A 22,098-nucleotide genomic window follows, 5' to 3' on the forward strand; every position below is an offset into this window, starting at 1 on the left:
AGTCACACATGTTGACATAAGAAACACACAAATCTGTAGAGAATTTTTATAAGAGTTTATTTGAATAAACTGACAACATTGCTGGGAAACAGGATCTTAAATGCTCTGGAGAATGACAGTTTTGCAGTTTCTTGTACACATTCAGAATTAAAGAAGGAACATAAGAAAGATTACATGAAGGTGGGAGAAAGCAAGGTACAGGATAGTTAATAAGATTATCATTATTATTATTTTAAAATTTACTTTTAGAGAGGGTGGAAGAGAGGGAGAGAAAAATCAGCCAGCTGCCTCTCCCACACCCCCAGCTGGGGACCTGACCTGCAACCCAGGCATGTGCCAACAGGAAATCCAACTGGCAGCCTTTGAGTTCTCAGGTGAGTGCTCAGTCCACTAAACCATACCAGCCAGGGCCCAAATTATTTATTTGCTCTCTCGAGGGTGGTTACAACTTATGCATAGTTTATGGTTGACACCTAGATGGAAAAGGATGATGGACAGGGCTTGCTTAAGGCAAAGATAAACCTTTTACTGAAGAAGTTATATGCCTAGGATGTGACTACCCACCATAACCTGCTCAGTTATGAATTTATGATCAGATCACCTTGTGAGGTTACTTATCAGATTCAAATCTGGACTTATCAGATTTATTATAGAGCCCCCCCCTTTTTTTTTTTTGGCCACATAGGAGGTCCCACCAGAAGAGAGAAACCTGGGGAACAGATGTATAACTGGGGTGTCTGGCCCAGCAGGCCCAGGCACCAGGCCCCCAGATGCCAGGTGCCACCTCTGTATACACAGCCCCTCCCTCTCCCTCTTTTCTCTACTCCCCATTTGGCTCAAAACTGAGCAGGGATATTTCTCATATATGTCTTTCTAAAAACCTTTGTAAATTTCTATGGAAAGTAATTTTGCCCTTGTTCTCAACACAGGACATTGAATTCACAACCTCACTTCCTCTTGCCCCAACTACTTCCCACCTCAATCCCATCTGATACTTCTACACAACAGATATGAGAGAGCCCAATTCTTTTCCTCTTTTCATGTGAAGTCTTTGGAAGCAGGGACCAAACACTATCTCCTAACATTACATATATATATATATATATATATATATATATATATATATATATATATATATATATATATATAAAGTTATTTGAAATTCTGTACATGGTTTCTCATCTATTCTATTCAGTAGTATAGGGGTTTGTTGCTTTATGTGTAATAATGGTTAACATCAATTGAGTATTTACTAAATGACAAGCATTTTGCATTGGATTTTCTCATTTAATTCTCATAACCACCCTATGAAGTTGATATAATTTGCATCCTTTTACAGATCAGAAAAGTAAATATAGAGAGGTTAGATAACTTATTCAAGATTACATAGATAATAAGAGGCACTCGGTCCTAATCTAGAATTTAACCTGTGTGCCACATTGCTTTCCTAGGATGTTTTGTCCCTGATTCCTTTTATCTATTGTTTTAAATCCCTGGTGTGTTTAATGCTTGGTCTGAAAGGTAGGCCTGACCAAACAACGGCTAACCATGACCCAGGTTTGACCAACAGATCCATCTCAAGCCAGAGGGCAGCAATCTGGAGCAAAGGCCTGACTCCCTTCCTCCAGGGCCCACAAGCTGTTTTCAACCCGGGCGTGACTATCCTGCTATACTCCCCATTGCTGCACGCCTGACAAGAATGAGTCCAAAGGAAATATTGGCAACCTGAGCTCGTTTGTAGAATCCATTTTTCCCATTTTATGCAGGGCGAATTATGCTCAAGGACACAGAATGAAGTAGCTCCAGTTCACAGTCACTGGGTTTACCGCTGTGAGCACAGGAATTTGCTCCATTCTCAAAGCTGGTAAACACAAATCAACCCTTTACAAAGAAACACCGAATCTGAGGTCTGAGCCACCAAAAAAAATCAGAGACAACCCCAGAATACCCTGATAGACCCGGGAGAGGGCGTTCCCGTCCTCGCCCAGCCCCACCCCGCCCAGCCCCGCCTCCGGCTCACCTCCGCCCCACCCACCCTCTGCACTCGGGTTCCAGGCCCCGCCCCCCAAAGATCGCAGCGAATCCGGGAGCAGCGGCCCCAATGCGCATGCTTGCCCCTCCATCCTGCAGGCTGAGTCGCCGCCGGCAGTGACGTGCCCCGCCCTGCAGCCGCGGGATTCAAACTCCCGGAAGCGGCGTTGTCTCCGGAGTTGTCGCCGGGCAGACGCGAGTTCAGTTTTTCACCCCAGGTGCTGGCAGCCTGCTGGGAGGCGACCTCGGAGGTTGGCGAGGGGAAGCCAGGTGCCTCAGCCCCGAGACGGGGCCGGACCGAGCGGGAGGCGGGATCATTGAGCAGATCACGTCGTCTGGGACTCAATCTCTGCCCGCCTGATTTAAGCTGGTTTTTCCTGGCACCGGGCTGGGCGCCTCACAACCGTTGTGGTTTCGATTCCTCCTTTCAGCTTTGCGGTGTGTATTATCGTCCTCTTACAGACGGCGCAGTGAGACCAGGTGACTTGGCCAAGGTCTTTCCTTAGTTGAGCATTGTGCTGATTAACAAGGATTTCTATGTCTTGAGAGATAGAGAGATAAAGTGCCTCTTTTTGCAGTTTTATTTTGCCTGTCTGCCTCCCCCGTGAAGTCTTTATGTGAGGGCTTTGTAAGATTTTCCTCCACTTGTAGATGATGTAGCCTGTAATCGATGCCTTGTGCAGTTTGCTGGATTAATTGAAATGTTTCTTTGGCCACCTCCTGTCGGCACATCTGCAAGTTATTTGTGAGCACCTGCTCTTAGGCACTGTGGGTGACAAAAACAGTTCAAGGTTCGGCCCCCATTTCCTCCCCCACACCCTAGTGGTTTGGCCACATCACTTATTTTCATGGAAAAGTTCTCCTATTTAGCAAACAGGTTATTAGACCTTTTCAAACCTGAGCTTTGACCTTGTAAACTCATATTTATAAACTATAATTGTTTCTATTTTTACAGTTTCAGAGATGTCTTGCAGAAGTCCCAAAGATTTAATTAAAAGTAAATGGGGATCAAAGTCTAGTAGCTCCAAGTCAGAAACTGCATTAGAAAAAATTAGGGGAAAAACTGCAGCCTTACAAACATCAGTGGATGAAATCACAAGTGGAAGAGGAAAACTGACTGATCAAGAGAGACACAGGCTTTTGGAGGTAAATGACCTTAAAACCCTTTTGGTTGTAATAAGCTTTATGGCAGGAGATGAGAACGTATTTCCCCACTAATGATATAACCTAGCTTTTCTGTTTACAAAATGTAAAAAATCAAATCTAATTTTTCAACGGGTTAAATGGAGTTCAGATTTTAATATGAATGTTTAAAAATCTATTTTATTGTGTGTATTGGCTGCTTTCCAAGTACTCTTTGTTTCCAGGTTCTTTTGAGATAAAATCATTACATATATTGACATCTTGCATTCTTTTAAACTATAGTTCAGGTTTCCTAATTTTCACTTTGTTGTGCCATAGTCAGTAAAGCAGTTGGGATTTTATTAGAACTGGAATGATTTAAAAGTTTAATCATTAATTTGATTTTAATATCTTTCATAATAGTACTTTTATTATGAAAGTTAGAAAATAAGTGACCTGTATTAAATAGCATCATTGGATTTGTTTAAATTCTATTTTATAGGCATATCTTAAAACCAAATGACTTATTATTTTTAAGAACACATATTGAGGTAGATACTTATTCAAGCATTAAAAAGTGATCTATCACCAATTCTTAGATATAAAGATTATTTTGCAATCCCGTGAAGGAATCTGATAGCTTCCCTGAAAGATCTCTTTCCACTTCATTCCACTTTTGACAACCACCGATTGTCAAATCTCTGCTCCTTCATGATCAATTGAAACTAAACTTCCTGTAACTTCTACCCATTTGTTCTAATCGTGCCCATTAAAGCTACACAGAACAAGTATGTTTTTAATGCAATTGACAACTTTTCACATATTTAAGAAAAACTTGCTTCCTCTTACTTTTCTGTAGACCAACCCCATATTCTTCAGCTTTCTTGGCTTCTAATCATCCCGGTCACTTTCCTGAATAGTTGGTGGTATGTTCATGTCTTTTCTGAATTCTGCATCCAGGAATGTTCACAGTGGCAAACACAGGTGGAAATGGTGCCCTTACTTCCAGATGGGATGCTGTACTCCACAAAACCTAACATCTTGGCGTTTTTTGTAACCACAGCATACTGCTGCCTTCTCTTAGGCTTGTCGTTAACTGAAATCCCTCAGCATTTTCACACAACCATTCAACTCAATTTTCCCCACTTTATATTTGAACAATTGCTTTTCCCCTGATCCCATGCCACCCCCCTCCACCAGCCAAATGCAAGTTTTTAGTTTTATGATGTTTTCACCTGGTTAGCATGTAAAGTCATTCTGCTACCTTGTTCTGTCATCTCCATTGGTGCTTTCTCCCTTATGCCAGCAGCAGTACAATAAGCATGCCTTCTTTATCTTCCAAGTACTTGAAAATGTTGAACATTCCTTTGAAGACCACCTTCTAGATTGGGTACCAAATCGTTTATTAACAAAAAGCAAGTTAATGAATGTTCATCCAGGTGTAAATGTTCTGTAATTTTTAAGTTCTGTTGTTTCAAATTCTTTAGTGAGCACACATCTCATATGACTGTGAGCCTTTGAGATTTTTAGCACTGGTATGATGAAGGGATGATTATCAGATACTCATGTGAAAGAGCCAGCTTTTCTATAGCTTTCTCTCGCCACTCTTGACAAAGTTGGATTCTCCTGAGTCTGTGTCACATCCATTTTATTCATATCTTAACTACAGCCCTTAACCATATTGCATTAATGTATTAGTTTACCTCCCTGAGCTCTCTGAGCAGAAGACCTTGGCTTCATCATCTTTTTGGCCCTGGTATCTAGTACAGTGCTGATTTAATATATAGTAAATACTTCATAAATGTTTATTGTAGTATATCATGTACTTTCACATTTGACCTGGCTCTGCTCTAAGATTCTTCTTAGTTTATATCTAGAAAATTCAATTCCTTGAAGCTGAGAGGGAGAAGAATGCTTACCATCTCACAGAGAAGGACAAAGAGATACAGCGACTCAAAGACCAGCTGAAAACCAAATATAGCACTACTGTGCTGCTGGAACAGCTGGAGGAGAAAACAAAGGAAGGTGAAAGGAGGGAACAACTGTTGAAATCGTTGTCTGAAGAGACAGATCTAGTGAAAAAACAGCTGTCTACTACAACTGCAAGACTCGCTGAACTTGAAACCAAAGCAATTCATTCATCACAGGTACTAATCATTTCTTTAAACCCAGATTTTTTCCCTTTCTGATGCAATAAAAACTTTTTAAGAAATAATTGTGTGGGCTATCCACTATTAATTTCTTTTAAAAAATTTTTATTGATTGATTTTAAAAAAGGTTTTATTTATTTTTTAGTAGGGAAGGGAGGGAGAAGGAGGGGAGAGAAAGATTGATGTGTGAGAAAAACATCAGTCAGATGTCTCTCACATGCCCCCAACCAGGAACCTGGCCTGCCGCCTAGGCATGTGCCCTGACTGGGAATCCAACCAGTGACCTTTCGGTTTGTAGGCTAGCACTTGTCCCACTGAGCTACACCAGCCAGATTATATTTATTCATTTTTTTTAGAGAGAGAAACATCAATTTGTTGTTCCATTCACTATGCATTTATTGGTTGCTTCTTCTATGTGCCCTGACTGGAGATTGAACCCCCAACCTTAGCATATTAGGTCAATATTCTAACCAACTGAGCTATCTGGCCAGGGCTTCACTATTAATTTCTATTTTAATCAGCATGTCTAATTGCTATAACAAACCACCTCCAAATCTCAGTCTTCTACAACAAATGTTTATTTTTCCCTCATGTCACAGTCTAGTGCAGGCTGGAGTGGAGGAGGCTTTGCTCCTCAGAGTCATTCAGAGATCCAGATTATTTCTTTTCCCCCACCCTTCCTATCCCTTAATGGCAGAGTCTTCCATCAGAGGAAGATCCTCTTATACAGCTGTGAGCTAGGGAGAGCCTGTGGAGAACTGGGGAGGGTTTGGGGTGAGGCATGGTTTCGGCATATATCACTTCTGCCCATATTCCATTGGACAGAATTCAGTTTCAGGGCCTCACTAACCACAGGGAAGGCTGGGAAATGTTGTCTACAGTGTGCCCAGGGGAAAAAGGAAAGAGGTTTGGTGACCTATCTCTGTTATAGTTTCTAGCTAGAGAACTAAATTCAGAGGGAGTAAGGGCTACATATTAGGGTGAGTATCTAGAGTACTTTGGAGAAAAAAAATATTTTTAATTTCCTTGCCAGCATTTACATAAGGACTGGAATACTGCTTTCTCTGAGTTTTGTTGGCCAGCCTAGATACCTAACTATCTATCTAGTTCCCTTCTTTTTTTCCTTTATGAGAAAATGAAGGAAAAAGAAGTTATGTTTTAAGTTCTACATACTCTATATGAACTAGTAATAATACTGTTACCAATATAAACTTAGAAAACAACTTTTACCTTCTGTTTAACAATTTATTATTTTCCAGATTTAATTTAAATAGCCCAGTTTTGTTTTGTCTCCTTTTCCGGTGATCCTGGGGTCCAGATGACCTCAAAGTCCCATTAGATCTGAAATCTCATGGTTTCCAATCCATTTAGGGCACTTCCAGAAAATCTTTTTTTTTTTTTAATATTTTATTTATTTTTAGAGAGGGAAGGGAGGGAAATAGAGAGAGAGAGAAACATCAATGTGCAGTTGCTGGGGGTTATGGCCTGCAACCCAGGCATGTACCCTGGCTGGGAATCGAACCTGGGACACTTCGGTTCCCAGCCTGCGCTCAATCCACTGAGCTACGCCAGCCAGGCTTGAATCTTAATTCTGCTCTGGTACCCTTCACCTGGCATGCGGTTCACTGGCATGTATAAGGTCTGGATTTTGGGAAGCCCCTATGAAGTAGAATGAGGAAGCTTCTATTATTACATTTGTGATATTAACTAATATTGGTTTATTAACAGACTGAGACTACAAAATGCTTCAACTCATCAATGAATAATATTCATGAGACAGAACTACAGCTGAGAGATGTAAGTTCCTTTTCCTATTAAGTTATGGCTAAAGAGGACTAATTTCATCCATAAATTTCATGGAATTTGACAGCATTGATGCTGTGAGTTGAAAAAAAACCTGTTGAGATAGAGAACTGAGTGGTTTGAGATCATCTCTCTGGATGACTGACTACCTTTAGTCTCCAGGTATTCAAGAGGACCAGTTCCTCTAATCATGGTCTCATTGGCTAGAAAGCCCTAGAAATCACCCATCACTACCAAATACCTCAACAATACCCTTCACTTAAATCTAATTTGCCCAGCTATTTTCTTATTATAATATAATAGTTTGAAAAGGCAAAAGCATTCTTTGTATACTCAGTACTTCATTTCTGTAGAACGTGATATGGAATTATTTTCAATATATGGTGAAGCCATATTATTGTACACTTATATCTTAAATGGATTGGTAGGTTCCATTGGGAATTAAATTGAGGACACAGGACTACTATTCACAGTGTATTTTTTCAAGTTTTAGGCTTAGATATACAAAGTATGAAATTCTTGATTTAATTATTACACCATTAGGTAAGTATTTTGATTCTAGAAATATTACTAGTATGTCTACTCTGACCTAAGTACACTCTTAAGGTTCCTGTTTTATCTAGCAAGTGTACTTTGTGGTCTATTTGATCTTCAAAAGAAGAATTTAAATCTGTTGAGTGTCTGTATAGTGGGGTCCTATAGTGAGTACCCTTATCAAAATAATCTACTTAGCGACAACTAAAATAAAGAAGAAACATGGTTTTTTAAAGAACTATTAAATGCTTTTTTTGTCTGACATATCATCCCCAGGATCTAGAACAGTTGAAAGAATGACCAAATGGAATCTTATGTGAATTTTACTAGTGTCTCCTTTAGCAAAGTACCTGAAAATATATGCTATTTTCTTAAATTCATATGTAATTTGTAGGCTTTTCAGCGCTGCTTTAAATATAAACAAAAGTTACTTTTAGATCATGGTTCTTTTTATGAAATTCACTTAAAATGTTACATGCTTATACTCAGTTTTTTTTCTATCTTCCTAGATTACTAAAGGAATACATTGTACTTCTCTGCTCTGTTTACCTCAGTAAGGCTTTTAGACAAATGGAATAAAATTAACCTAACTCACCTTCAAATGGTGATGTAGATTGAGCAATGCCTTTCAAACTCCAAAGTGCACATGAACCTAGGGGATCCTCATAAAATGCAGATTCTGATTTCCTTGGTCTGGGATAGGACCTGAGATTCTGGACTTCCAACGAGCTCCAGCTGCTGCTGCTGCTCTTGCTGATGGTTCAAAGGCCATCCTTTGAGAAACAACTTACTCCTAATAAGCAAGAAGTGGCTTTGCTCTGGTTGTCACTTTGCAATCTCTGCAGATTTTTAAGACAGGGAGGAAAATTGTAGTTGGAGCACTTAGGGAGCAGAATAGAGAAATCTCACTCCTGATAGTCCACACACTTTTACATTATTCACCTTTTGAGAGCTCAGCAGTTCTAGTCCCATACTCCTCCTCGGTGTTCCCACAAAACTTCCTGTGGACATTTGCCTACCTATTTTAAGATCTGTTAAGCTAAAAGAAGCCCTAAAATCCTATGTTTGCCTTCTGTAAGGCCTGTTGTATCACTCCGCAGCTACATTTAAGTCTGGCCAACATTTTGAAATAATTATGTTAATGATGTGAATTGTCTGGCATCAGCAACTTTTGAACTAAATGAAGCCAAAAGGCAGTTTTCATAGGCATGTCTTGTTTTTCATTTTTTTAAAAAAGTCTCATTTTCAAATACAGACTTTAGGGAAGATAATTATTTTCAAATCTTTTATTTGGAAAAAATTCTAATTTATAGAAAAGTGACAAGAATGAAAATGGTACATAACACACCCACTTACCAAGTACACCAAATTCTATCATTATTAATGTTTTACCCTCCTCTGCACTTTCTTTCAGTCCCCACCCCCCACATGTACACTTTATTTTTATCTGAACCATTTGAGAGCAAATTGCATATGGATATACTTATACTTACGACTCTTATACTTTACAGTTTGAGCCTATATAGTTTAATTTTTATTCCTAAGAACAATGATATTCTCTTACATGACTAAAGTACAAATAGCAACTTCAATAAATTTAATATGGACCCTATCCATAGTCCAGTTGTCATTTGGCCTGCGTTTTTATTCCTCCAGTAGAGGCTAACATTTAGTCTAGGTTGAAATTTTTGTCTAAGGAACGTTTACTGGATCCTCTCCAACCCGGAGGAAGAGCTTTAGTAGCGCTCCACAGGGCTTCACTTCTGCCCACACTTGCTCTGTGTTTTTACTGTAACTTGGATGGAAATGTGAAGGCATGCCTAGCGGACCTGTAGATGACACAAGGCCGGAAGGGAAAGCTAATGCAATGATGACTCTAAAGAGCAAAACTAGTAATATCGACACTTACTGATAGCTATCAAACCCCTTTATTGATGCTATTAAAGAGAAGAATGCAGATTAACAGGGTCGGTGAGAGAGGCCGGGTGTGAAGAAGTGTTTACTACTTTAAGGGACGTGGCCATCACGTGACCTTTCAGAGTGGTGCCTCTCAAATCTTACATTAGCCCGCAGTTTTGTTTCTCACTGTGAGTGATATATGGACAGTTTTCTTTAAAAGAAAATCTGCATAACCATCCAATGCTAACTTAAATTATTTATATTAAAATATTTCTTAAATATGGAAAGGCTAAAATTTGGTATAAAATGAGGTATTTTTATTCTCAAATGTAGGATTTGTAAGTATTTGGATAAGTGGGCTTTTTGAGTCATACAGTGCTACATCTCTTTATCAACTAAATTTGAGTATCCTATATAATGTAGACTGAATACACAGTATCTTCGTTTGATAAATGAACTTTAAAGTCATACAAGAAGAACAAATATAACTGCCTGATGGGGGCAAAGAGAAAAGTGGTCAAGTGGCTGGAGGGCCCTGGACTAGGTCTTTGATTCCAGAAGTTGCCTCTGTCTTCCTGATCCATTTCCTAGCTTAATGGAAAACAGACACTGGAAATCCCTCAAGCCCCACCCCTAGAAGCTTTGCTCAGGAGTTTGCAGGATGTTCGTGAAAGGGGCCTAGCAAAGGTTGGAGGAACTCTCTAGTCTTAGAGTTTTCATGTATATAGATCTTTTTGGAAATGCACTTGAACTGCCTATGTCTTTAAAGAGTAGAAATTCTTACCTGAAGGAAGATGCCCTGATATACAACCAGAACCTTCCACTATATTTCTTACAACTTATCCCATCTCATCCCTGTAGAGTGAGATGCCAGCTTGTGGAGAAAGGCAGCCCTCCTTTTACAATACATCTACAACAAGTGTAGGGTGATTCAAGAAGAATCTAACACCTTGGAAAATATATTACAGTTTGTTTTACTTCACCATGTAAGGCTTCACCATGCAATGTGTGTTAACAACTTTGTGCTTGTACCAGCTCTTTCTGGCAGCCCTGAAGCCTATGAAGTTAGGCATCCTGGCTGCTATTTCAGTCACTGATAACAGTAAATTACAACAGGTCTGGGATGAATTATGACACCAGGGGAACATATGAAGAACTTGGGAGATTATAGAAATAGCTATGATCATTTTATTACAAACGGTTTGTCAATGTAAGAAACATGCAAACCTGTAGAGAATTTTTATAATAGTTTATTTGAGCCAAACTGTCGACATGCCAGGAAGCAAGATCTCACATCTACTGCAGATGACAGTTTTGTAGTTCTATTTATAAATTTGGAACTAATGAGGGAATTCTTCTGTGAGCCATAAGAATTTTTATGTACTAGAAAAGACTACATCACTTGGGCTTCCTTGCCCATTTTCAGATTTTGCTTTTTTAATTTCTATTTTGTTATTATTATAATAATGTTTATAATTGGTTTTCGTGTACTTTCACATTGAGGCTCTAGAGAAAAATCAGCAATGGATTGTTTATGATCAGCAGCGAGAGGTCTACGTAAAAGGACTTCTAGCAAAAATCCATGAGTTGCAACAGAAATTGGAAACAGCTGCTCATTCACTCCCACAGCAGACAAAAAAGAATGAATCAGAAGGTACTGGTATAAACATGGTCTTTTGGGATAGTTCTGCCTGACATTTTCCAAATTCTTCAATTTTAGATTTTATAGGTGTGTGTTAGAAAGTAAAATAAGCTACCTGGCCAGGTAGCTCAGTTGGTAAGAGCATTATTTCCATATATCAAGGTTGTGGGTTTGATCCCCCATCAGGGCACATACAAGAATCAACCAATGAATGCATAAATAAGAGAGGCAACAAATTTCTGTCTCTCCCCCCCACTTCTTTTTTCTAAAATCAATAAATTTTTAAAAAAAAATTTTTTTAAAGAAAAGAGCAAGTCTTACTAAAAGGGAATTCTGAAAAAATACCATTTTAGCCAGTCTGTTTTATTTCCCATTGTTTTCTGATAAAAGAAGGCAAAGGGCACCAGGGGAAGGGGTCTCCAGCAGCTCTGAAGGCACATTACATTTTCTCCACTGTGCATGTCCTCCCCTCCTTCAAAGCGCTTCTCCAACTTTATTGGCCCCAGAGCTGCCTTGTCACCAATTATCATATTAGTCCCAGGAGAAAGAATACATTTTATAGGTGACACTTCAATCATTTGAATCTCACCACAGAATTGAGATGAAGTTTCTTGTTAATAATGCTGGTTTTTTTGGCCAAGTGCTTTGCAGTTTCCCTAACATTGCTCTCAGCTGAGTTTCACAAGAAATTCATCTGCTAGGGAGCGGATGAGACAGAGAGTCATTACTCATCTTACAGGTGACAATCTAGGGACAGAAGAGAAACCCCATGCAAATCACTCACTAAATTCCTGAGCACCCTAACAGGAAGGAAGCCTTAAAGTACACAGATAGAAGGCTAAAGAAAGGCGAGCAAGGCTCTTGGGTGTTTAAAATGAAGCTAATTCTAGAAAGAAACTATAAAAGGAATGTGCCTGGAGATAATTCAAAGCTGTTTATCCCTAAGGGGACAAACTTACTACTGTAATGCCTTTACAAGGTTACCAAACATGAAAGTAGGATTTTAGTTATGGGCTAAGTCTAATTTTTTTGTTGGTAACATAGGGGTGTACGTGTGTGTTATCAAAGTAATAATCATTTGCTAAAATATTTAATAGTACAGAAGGGTCCTGCTCCACCTTTCCCATCACATCCTGGTCTCTGTTTCATCCTATCAGGGCAGCTGCTGTTCACATTTCTGTTTTTTTAATGTTGGTAACGATTTCACCTATCAGTAATGAGCTAGTATCCCTATTTGTTGATTTATCTTCTTTAGACATTAGTGACTCTCCCTCTCCATAGAATAGTCATGTTACTATTTTTAGTCCTTTTAGTGTTGTAATTTCAAGCAATGTACCTGGACTTGTGTTTTTGTCCCGTCAAATATCAGATCTACCTCTTGACCCTTCATTTTGTAAGGTGAGGAAATAATGTGACCTTGTTTATAGAGCCGGGTTTATCTTTATCTTTTCAGAAATATTACATATTTCATAAAGTGCATCTTGCCCTGCTGTGTTTGTCACAGGTTATCTTCAAGAAGAAAAGCAAAAACATTACCACTACCTCTTGGCAAGTGCAAAAAAAGATCTTGAGGTTGAACGTCAAACCGTAACTCAGCTGAATTTTGAACTTAGTGAATTTCAAAGAAAATATGAAGAAACCCAGAAAGAAATTCAAGATTTAAATAAACTATTGTGTTCACAAAGAAAGGCAAATATACAACACCTGGAAGATGACAGGCATAAAACAGAGAAAATACAAAGGCTCCAGGATGAGAATGATACTGCCAGGAGAAGACTCGAAGCAGAGAAGACGAGATCTGAAGAGCTCTTATCTCAGGTGAGCCCAACCAATAAGGTTTTCCGTGATACATAATGCAGATTTTTCATTGTACTTACTAAGTGTCAGGGACTACTTTAACCACTTGGGAACCAGCAAGGAACAAAACAATCCTGTCCCCATTGTGGGTGTTCATACTTAGAATGGAAATAGGCCATAAACAAGAAACTAAAAGTAGCACCAGATAATCTGACAAAGAGGAACTGGGGGCCAGAGAAGGCCTCACAGAGGAAATGGTATTTGGACAAACACCTGATGACAAGAAGGGACCAGCATGGTGAGTGGCTCTCCAGCCATAGGAGCTCACATACACTTTAAAGGCCCTGAGAGAGGAGGTAAGTATGTGTGAGAAGCCCAAAGATTTATAGAGAGGAATCAAGGCTGACTCCTAGGCCTTGACCATGGCACTGTGCTTACGTGCCATTCCTGTGGCCCCTTCTGTGTTCTCACACTCCCAGCTTTACGCCAGGATGCTGAAGTCCCCAAGTCTGGATTTTGAGAACAGTATTTGGAGTCTATAGCTGGGCTATAGTCCAGGATGTATGTGGCCTTAGGCAAATCCCCTAACTTCTCTGACCTGCAGGTTAATCATGTGTCAAATTAATAATTTCTTCTCGCCTCACAGGGTTTTTGTGAGGGGCAATGAGAGAATGTAGAAGAGCTTTGTAAACCAAAGGGACCTGTTAGTGATGGCTACTGTTAGAACAGTAATTTTAAAAATCCTTAAAGTTGAGGGGGTGGGAAATAAACTATAACATGTGTCCTCTTAGTCTTCAGCACACTCACTTCTGCCTACAGGTGTAAGCGGTGATATTTGTGAAAGATTATGCAAAAATGGCTGAGAATTTTGCTCCAACTCTGTGGCCAAGGAAGCGAGGCCCTGCCAGCTATTATCCTACTCAGAGATATTAGTAGATTAGACAGCAGAACCTCCAGAACAGTGGGTGTGGCCACTGCAGAGTCTGTGCTGTCCCTCGGCTTTCAGTCTGTGCCTCAGGGAGCTCGCAGCCCTGGCAGCACTGCTCAGCTGCTGGCATCCATAGCCATCAGCCCCCAGCTGGAGTGACTCACTCAGACTAGCAGGTGGTGTTCTGGTTAGGGATGTGAGACTCGTGAGTGCTCATGCCTCCAGGTCAAGCGATAGAAAGGCTGGATGTGACCACACTGTGTCTGTTTACACCCTGCAGGTCCAGGTTCTTTACACGTCTCTGATAAAGCAGCAAGAGGAACAAACAAGGATAGCTCTGTTGGAACAACAGGTACTTGCTGGGGTTGCTTCTAAATCTGATATCACCCATTAGAAAATGGAATTTTCTCTCATGTTTACACTATTCTGTGAAGAGCCATTTGAAAGTTGTGAAAAATATATATTTTTTAAACTTTATCTGTGCTACCATATACTACTGTTACTGTTGTTAGGCTAAAACAGATTCGCTGAGCTGAGATGGCAATTTTCTTGAAGGGTATGTTCACTTTGGCAAATGTTATTCTTCCCCAACCAGCTTTTGTAGTTCTGACTCTAGCCTATCAGGGTCTCCTTAACAGGGCTCCCTCGTCACTTCAAGCAGAACTCAAAGAGACACCATTTAGTCTGAGAACAGAGACCAGAGATCTTTAGTACATTCCAAACCTGGGATCGGCCATCTCTTTCCCTTCTCTCCCTTCCACATCAAAAACAGTGCTGGGGGAGATACCTATACCTCAGACACTGGCTTTTTGCTCCTTGGATCAACCAAGTCCTCATCCATAAACTTCTTTTTTATTTTAATTTTTTAACTGAATTTATCGGGGTGATACTGATTCACCAAACCATACAGGTCTCAAGTGTACAACTCAATAAAACATCACCTGCACACTGCGTTGTGCACTCACCACCGAAAGTCAAGCCCCTTTCCATCCCGTTTATCCCTTCTTTACTGCTCCCACCTCCCCCACCCTCCCTTCCCTGCCAGAGCTGCCACCACACTGTTGTCCATGTCTGTGTGTCACGCACATATATTTTTCCTTAATATCGTGCCCTTTTTCAACCCAGCCTCTCGAACCCTTTCCCCTCTGACAGCTATTGGTTTATTCTATGTATCTACACTTCTCTTTCTATTTTGTTTAACTATTCTGTTGGTAAGATCATATTTATCAGTATCTCACTGTGCTCAGTTGACTTCTTGCTCTAATAGTACGACAAATGTTTGCTTCTTGTGCTAATTTAAAAAATGCAAGTATCCAGTCACAAAAACTGGACAGTTTATACCAGCTGTAACTATCTTGTCCTGGGCATTTCTCCAGATTCAGGCATGTACTTTAGACTTCGAAAATGAAAAACTTGACCGTCAAAATATGCAGCATCAATTGCATGTAATTCTTACGGAGCTTCAAAAAGCAAGAAATCAAATAACACAGTTGGAATCCTTGGTGAGTCTAGAATGGTTAAAGGTTAAACTTAAAGCTTATTTTTTTCTTTTTCTTTCTGCCTTCTTCCCATTTATATCTCCACCCAGTTCCTGCACTAGGAGGATATCACTTAAAGAACAGCTGTTCCTCAGTCAGCAGGCAGAGCCCCTGCCCCATTTGAAGCAGCTGCCCTTTGAGCGTCAGTTCAGAGCACAGGAAGGGGTCATTATGTAGCTCTTGGTAATCATTACATTACCCGGGCCTAGGGTCATCCCCCACCCACCCTGGGCTGTGATTGGAGAGGCACACAGAAGTTCCTGACCTGAGGGAGGCAAGGGAGGGAATTACATTGTTCTATTTAAAAAGGAAGAAAGAAAGAAATGCTGTTTTTAGGGATAGTGGACTATTACTGTTAATACACTGTTTTAAACACATTGAGTTAAGCATTTTTTGTGGGTTACCCAGAACACATAATCCTTTTTTTTTTTTTTTTTTGGAATTCATAATCATTTATCTTCACTTTTTTTTACCAAATTAATTGGGTGTGACATTGGTTAATAAAATTATATAGGTTTCAGGTGTACAATTCTATAATACATCATCTATATTTATTGTATTGTGTGGTCACCACTCCAAGTTCATTCTTCCATCACCTGTCTCCCCTCTTTACCTTCTTCTACCCCTCCCCCACCCCCACTTTCCTTCTGATAATCACCATGCTATTGTCTGGGAACACATAGCCTTTAAAAACACAAACCTTTTATATAACACTGGTTCTCTGGGGAAGTGGTTTTTTTACTTGCCTATTTTCATGTTGCTTTGGACCAGACCTGTTGGGGCCTGCGTTTGTGTGTGTGTATCCTGTAGCACATAGTTTACATATCATCCGGTACTGCAGAGTGTTTGCAGGTGATGAAATGTTACAAATAGAAGTACTCAGTTTTTAAAAAAGAAAAAAACAATTGTTTTAAAAATCATTTGTGATGTCTTTACATATATAAAGAAAATATATTTTTGGCTCTATCCTTTAGAGCATTACTGATTTTGACCATTTATAATAGTTGAAATTAAAATTTATCATTCATTTCTGTTAATGACTGTTTTTCAAAGTACAGGAACCCGGAGGGCATACAAAAGAATCCATCCTTTTCCTGTACTTTGTTTCTGTTCCTACGGTCTATCATCTTCACAGGATGTTGTAAAATACTCATTTTTAAGCTTTATTCTAAGTTCCTCAGAAACATGAAAAAGGGAAGTCCCACAGGTATTATTACACAATTAGTCATTTCTGTGTTTAACTTGTTTGATCTGCTAAAATTCTGTGCTGCTCTTAATCCCATGTAGTTCTTTACTGCTGAAGTGCTCCTCTTATTCAAACTAGCAAATTCTGTCCTCCTTGCACACAGGCTGGCCTTTACATTTGGCTCTAAGCATTTTAATAAAACCTACTCATTTCAGCACCTGACCCCTGTTCTTCCTGGGTAATCTGGGCAATTTATAACAACATCATATGTTAGCACCATAATACCCATGAGCAGAGATTCAAAAGAAAATCTGTCTGCAGGGCTGAAGCGGCTGGGCCATCTGTGGAGCAGGTACTACTTACATATAAATGGCATTCATATGACATTTATTTTTCAGAAGCAGCTTCCTGAATTTGCCTTCACAGAGCCATTAGTCACTTTCCAAGGAGAGACTGGAAACAAAGTAAAAGCTGCCTCACCAAAAAGCCCCACAAATGCACTAAACGAAAGCCTGGTGGAGTGTCCCAAGTGCAGTGCCCAGTATCCAGCCACTGAACATCGAGACCTCCTCGTCCATGTTGAATACTGTTCAGAATAGCAACCTAATTGTTCTTTATTTTTGCCACAAGATTCAATACTGCATCTTACATCAGTAAATGAACATTTTGAATTCCTTATTTTACCTCTTATATAAGAAACTGTCTATCTACCTTGGAGACTCTGGTGCAGAAGTTTATCACTGTATTTTTTGGGCTGCTTTGCATTTTCCTTGACAGGGAATACCTCACTGAGATGGTTCCCATTCAGGCTTCAGCGTGCGCTGAGACAACTGACATGTTGCACTGTTAAAGTACTTGACAGAGGAAAGACAAGTTATTGTTTGTGAATTAAATCTACACACAGGCAAGCAAATATTTTGTATGTTGTGGGTCTTTAAAAATCAGAGGTAATTAACCAAGTATCTTACTGTATGGGCACTTTTTATCTAAGCACTTGATATACGTAAATAAATGTAGCTTCAATTGAGTCCATTGTTAACAGATGGCAATACTTTAATTTCTTTCCTTGTTATTATAGAGAGGTTATTAGACAAGCTGGGAATTTTCTTCATCTTTATTGCTGCTTACTGTTGAAACTGTAAACCTAGTAATGTTCTAAGCACAAAGTAGATTCTGCTGCAGGAATACTCCCAAGTCGCCACACACACAGTGTTTTCTGTCATGTTAACTGGCTGTCACTTTAAGTTGAATTTCAGTAGCACAGCATATTGGTCAGTTAAAATTGTTAAAATCTAGTGCTCCTGTTTTAATTTGCAGGTATTTTATTGACTATTTACTTACTTTTGGCACTCTTAAAGCTGGGCAATATTATGAGCAGGTACTTGCCTATCTGAATATATATTTTTATACATGTGTATGTAAACCAAAAACATTTTTATTTCTCCAGGTTTTCTAAAATGCTTAACATTAGGTTACTGTTAGTAATATAAAGGAAGAAAAATAAAATTATTTAATAATTTTTGATATGTCTAGCATGTATGTATATAAATGGGTATTCTAAGATTTCTACTCAGAGAGAAGTGCCAGAGAGTTACAGATTAACAGACAGTGGAAAATACGGTAGTTAAGGGTACACTGGAATCAAAAACTACATGAAGCACAGAAAAGTTAGGCAAAATACCCACAATCATTTTTTTTTAAAAAGACATTGTTGGGTTTCAAACTCCAAGCCAACTTCAACGCCCATGTTCTCTCCACCATGCCAGAAGCCCTTATGAATTCACACACAGTGTGCTGACTTAAGTGATATCAAACTGGAGTCGTGGGATGTGTTTTGTGTTGGAAAGAAAAATGGCAGAACACACTACCTGGTCTATATTCCTCTGGTGTGAGAAGATCTGCTTTTTCAAATCCCTCCACCTGTTCCATGGATCTTTGCCATGCCAGTTCTCTACCATCTTTAATTTCAACTTCAAACATTTCTTAAATGCTAACTATGTGTGAGGCTCTGGCCTAGGTATTAGTAACATAGTGATAATAAAATACAGTCTAGTAGAAAGGGACCAATATCTAAACGGGTAAGTGTAATACATTGTAGAAAGTGCTATAATGAAGTTATATGTAGGGTAAAGGAGCTTATTCATTTAAACATTGCCTTATATAGGTTGACAGTCTGACTCTAAAGATACAAATCTTATACTAAGATAAAAGTAAAAAGAAGTAGGAAAAAGCAATAGGAGAACAAGACAAAGAAGTAAAATGGAGCCACTCAAGGATAGCTCCAAGGCAGGCCGTGGAGTGCTTCTGACAGGTCAGCCCTGAATTTGGTGCTGAGCTTTGTCGATGTTTGCACAGAAACAATTCTGGATACCATTCACGTGACTTAGAAATACAGCTGATCTTCAAGAGAAATGCCACTATAATGTTCCTGGTACTTAGACCTTCAAGATTCCTCCAATGTGCCTTCATAGAGAAACCATGTAATGTAAAGGTCCGCAGACTCAACAATAATCTGATAAACAGCAGCGAGTTCCACTCTGGTTTCCTAATGTTAATGCGTAAGTGAAAAATTTGTACAGAATCATGTCCATAATCCTCAAGTGCAGGCAATTCCATACTCCCAATACATAGCTCTCTGCTGTTATCCCAGAGCAAATTTTAGAGCTGGGAGCCAACTGGAAAGCCTCTGACAGCCTGCCAGCTGGACTGTGGAGACTGGAAAATGCATGCCTTCACCTGAAGGGGGCGCAGCTGCTCAGCTCCAGCCAATATCCTATGTGGATGGGTCCAGTATGGCTGATCTTTCAGATGTTCCAAGACATAGAAGTTTTAATTGTGACATCTCCCAACTTAATAAATGTTGGGGAAAATTATCACTGTGTGTGCCAAACACTTTTCCAGTTTTTAACCTCTGCAGAGGTGTCCAAAACGCAGCCCACAGGCTGCATGCGGCCCAGGATGGAGATGAATGTGACCCAACACAAAATGTACTTAAAACACTATGAGACTTGTTTGTTTCTGTTAGTGTTTGTGCATCTAATGTGTGCCCCAAGACCAGTCTTTTTCTTGGTTCAAAGATGCCAAAATGTTGGACACCCCTGGAGAGCATCTGAATGGGGCAAAAAGAGTGGCTACTTTAGCCTGAGATGGCAGAAAGCTGTGGCAGGCTCAGTCCTGCCTGCTCTCTTAGGACTGAGGTGTTCTCAAATCCAGTTCAATCAAACACACCTGTCTGAGGGACACAGCATGAATATGACCCTCCTGAAAGTCCTGTCCACCTGCCATCTGTATTCTTGGCCACACTTCCCACACAGATCTGGCTGGCTGCTAGCACTTCCTCACTACCCTGTACTCTCCACATCCAACAAGTGAGGGACTGTCATACCTGGAAAGGAACTAGGAGGTCATCTACCCTATCATCTCTGGTCCAGGAAGTTTGCCTCACGTTTGGAGTGTGTTAAAAATGTTGATTCCTTGGCCTCCCCCAGACCTCCTAAACCAGAATGTATCAGTAGGGAACATGGAATATGCATTATTAAGCTCTCCAGGGCAATCCAGTGTTTTACTGAAGATTGAGACCCGAAGAGCTAGTCCAACCTTGACTTCCTGATGAAACAGAGTCCCAGAGAGGGGAGTGTCTTGTCCAATGTCACATAGTGGGTTGGCAAGAGAATAAGGGAGGCGCAGGGCCCCAGAGGCAGTGGTTGTGAGAGCCCCTGCACCTTGGCTTGCGTGCCATGATTCCAGAAAAGTACTCTTTCCAAGACTCCCAGTGGTCTAAGGTAGATCCCCCGTGGCTCATTGGCCTGGTTCTCTTTTATTGTTCCTTATCTTCTGTAATGTGCTTTCGGCTTGGAATCTAATGATATTCTGGCTTTAGACGGTCAAGTGGGAAATATTAGACATCCAAGGGGCCAATGTAGTAGTGGCACCCAAACAAGGGTGAAAGGTCAAGATCAAGCTAGGGGTCTGCATAGAATCTGGAGAAATGACAAAGAAGCAGAGAAGACTGAGCCTGGGTAGCATCTCATGGTCCAGAAGTAGGTAGGAGCACTCCAAGAGAATCAAATCAAAGTTGTGTCTGCAAATGAAGCAACGAAACCAGAGAAAAAAGGAATGCCATGCACCCAAGAGAATGAGTTTGCATCTGATTATAACCTTCACTTTCTTGCCTGCCAGACTCACTGTACTGATTTAACCCAAGGACCAAGCACAACTTCTACCAAAATGTTTTAACAGGGATTACAGGTAATTCTGAAAAAATCTCACCCATTGCAAGTGACTGTAACAAGCATTACTTGATTTGGCACACATGTAGCTCATCTGAGACAGGCAAGGTGCCATGCAAGGCCCTAGAGGTGGACAGGGGTCCCTCCTTTAGCAGAGGCAAGGGAAGGTGGACATCGGTGCAGATCAATGACAGCACATAAATGCCCCATTAGAAGGCACCCCTCAATCAAGAGAGGAGAGGTTTTCCAAAGGAGGTGATGACTGAGTGAGGTTTAAGAAAGCAAATAATATTCAAGTTTTAATAGTGTTTGTTACTGGACTTATGTTGAAAATGAATCATTAAAAAGTCATTAAGGAAAAATGGCCTGAGTAATACTGGTCTCTTTCTGATGACAAAGGATGATGATGGTATAAGAGGAAGGGCAGGAGCGAAGATCAGATTGTGAAAGGCGTTCCTTCACACTCCATTAATGATGTTGAGAGTCATGTAGCTACAACGATACAGAAAGCAAACTGTTTTGAATGTGAAAACATCAGAGGAGATAATAAACTAAGGTTTTAATGAAGAAGAAATTGACTTAGAAAAACAGCAGCTTTGCTGCTCGATTCATACAGTTTGCAGAATGGAACCCATGCCACCTTGCATGGGTTTGAAGGTGTGCATTTTCACTCAATTTTTATAAAGTAGAGGTAAGGGGGTGAGGCCAATAGTAGAGGATTAAGAGATAACTTCCAGAAAATATTATTTTCAAGATAAACTTAACAATCTCTTATATTTGTTCATATGTTATATAAATGATTCCCTTCTTATGGAGTGAACTTTACAGAAATGACTTCATTGGAGATCAAAAAGGAAGCATCTCAAAATTTAAATTTTATTTTGTTTTTCTTCTTTGGCAAATTCAGGGCAGCACGTTACTGTAGAAACAGCCCTGGAATGGGAACCATCTGACCCCAGCTGAAATTCTACTTCTGACTTTGAGCAGGTCACCAACTTCCCTGAGCCTCAGCTTCCTCCACTCTAAAATAGACGTGTTAATGCCTTCCCCAGCTATCTTCCCAGGATATCCTGAAAATAAAAATCCAATTTACTTAGGAGCTCCTATATATTACGTATTTTTAGTATACCAACCAATATGCTAAATGCTTCATAAGTATCGTGTCATTTTGTCCACATAGTAACACTGCATGAGAGTTTCTATAATTGCTCCATTATACAGGTGAAGAAGCTATGGTTT

The 22,098-nt window shown here is 39.9% G+C and overlaps 1 protein-coding gene across 4 annotated transcripts; it reads left to right on the forward strand.

Annotated features, from left to right (window-relative positions):
• Positions 1-2,135: 2,135 nt before the first annotated feature.
• CEP55 (centrosomal protein 55) lies at positions 2,136-18,134 on the forward strand. Of its 4 annotated transcripts, none has more exons than XM_045854289.1 (9): positions 2,136-2,249; positions 2,987-3,177; positions 5,031-5,300; positions 7,032-7,100; positions 11,043-11,193; positions 12,686-12,999; positions 14,187-14,258; positions 15,283-15,408; positions 17,029-18,134. In XM_045854289.1, exons 2-9 carry the CDS (start codon positions 2,995-2,997, stop codon positions 17,227-17,229), a joined length of 1,386 nt encoding a protein of 461 aa, XP_045710245.1. In that variant the 5' UTR covers positions 2,136-2,249; positions 2,987-2,994; the 3' UTR covers positions 17,230-18,134. The 4 variants fall into 4 exon arrangements, with proteins under 4 accessions (XP_045710245.1, XP_045710243.1, XP_045710244.1 ...); XM_045854287.1 differs by having other exon boundaries at positions 2,178-2,511; XM_045854288.1 differs by having other exon boundaries at positions 2,178-2,469.
• The last annotated feature ends 3,964 nt before the right edge of the window (positions 18,135-22,098 follow it).

This window comes from Phyllostomus hastatus, unplaced genomic scaffold (assembly GCF_019186645.2).
Source record: "Phyllostomus hastatus isolate PE091 unplaced genomic scaffold, TTU_PhHast_1.1 phas_scaffold_1066, whole genome shotgun sequence".
NCBI lineage: Eukaryota > Metazoa > Chordata > Mammalia > Chiroptera > Phyllostomidae > Phyllostomus > Phyllostomus hastatus.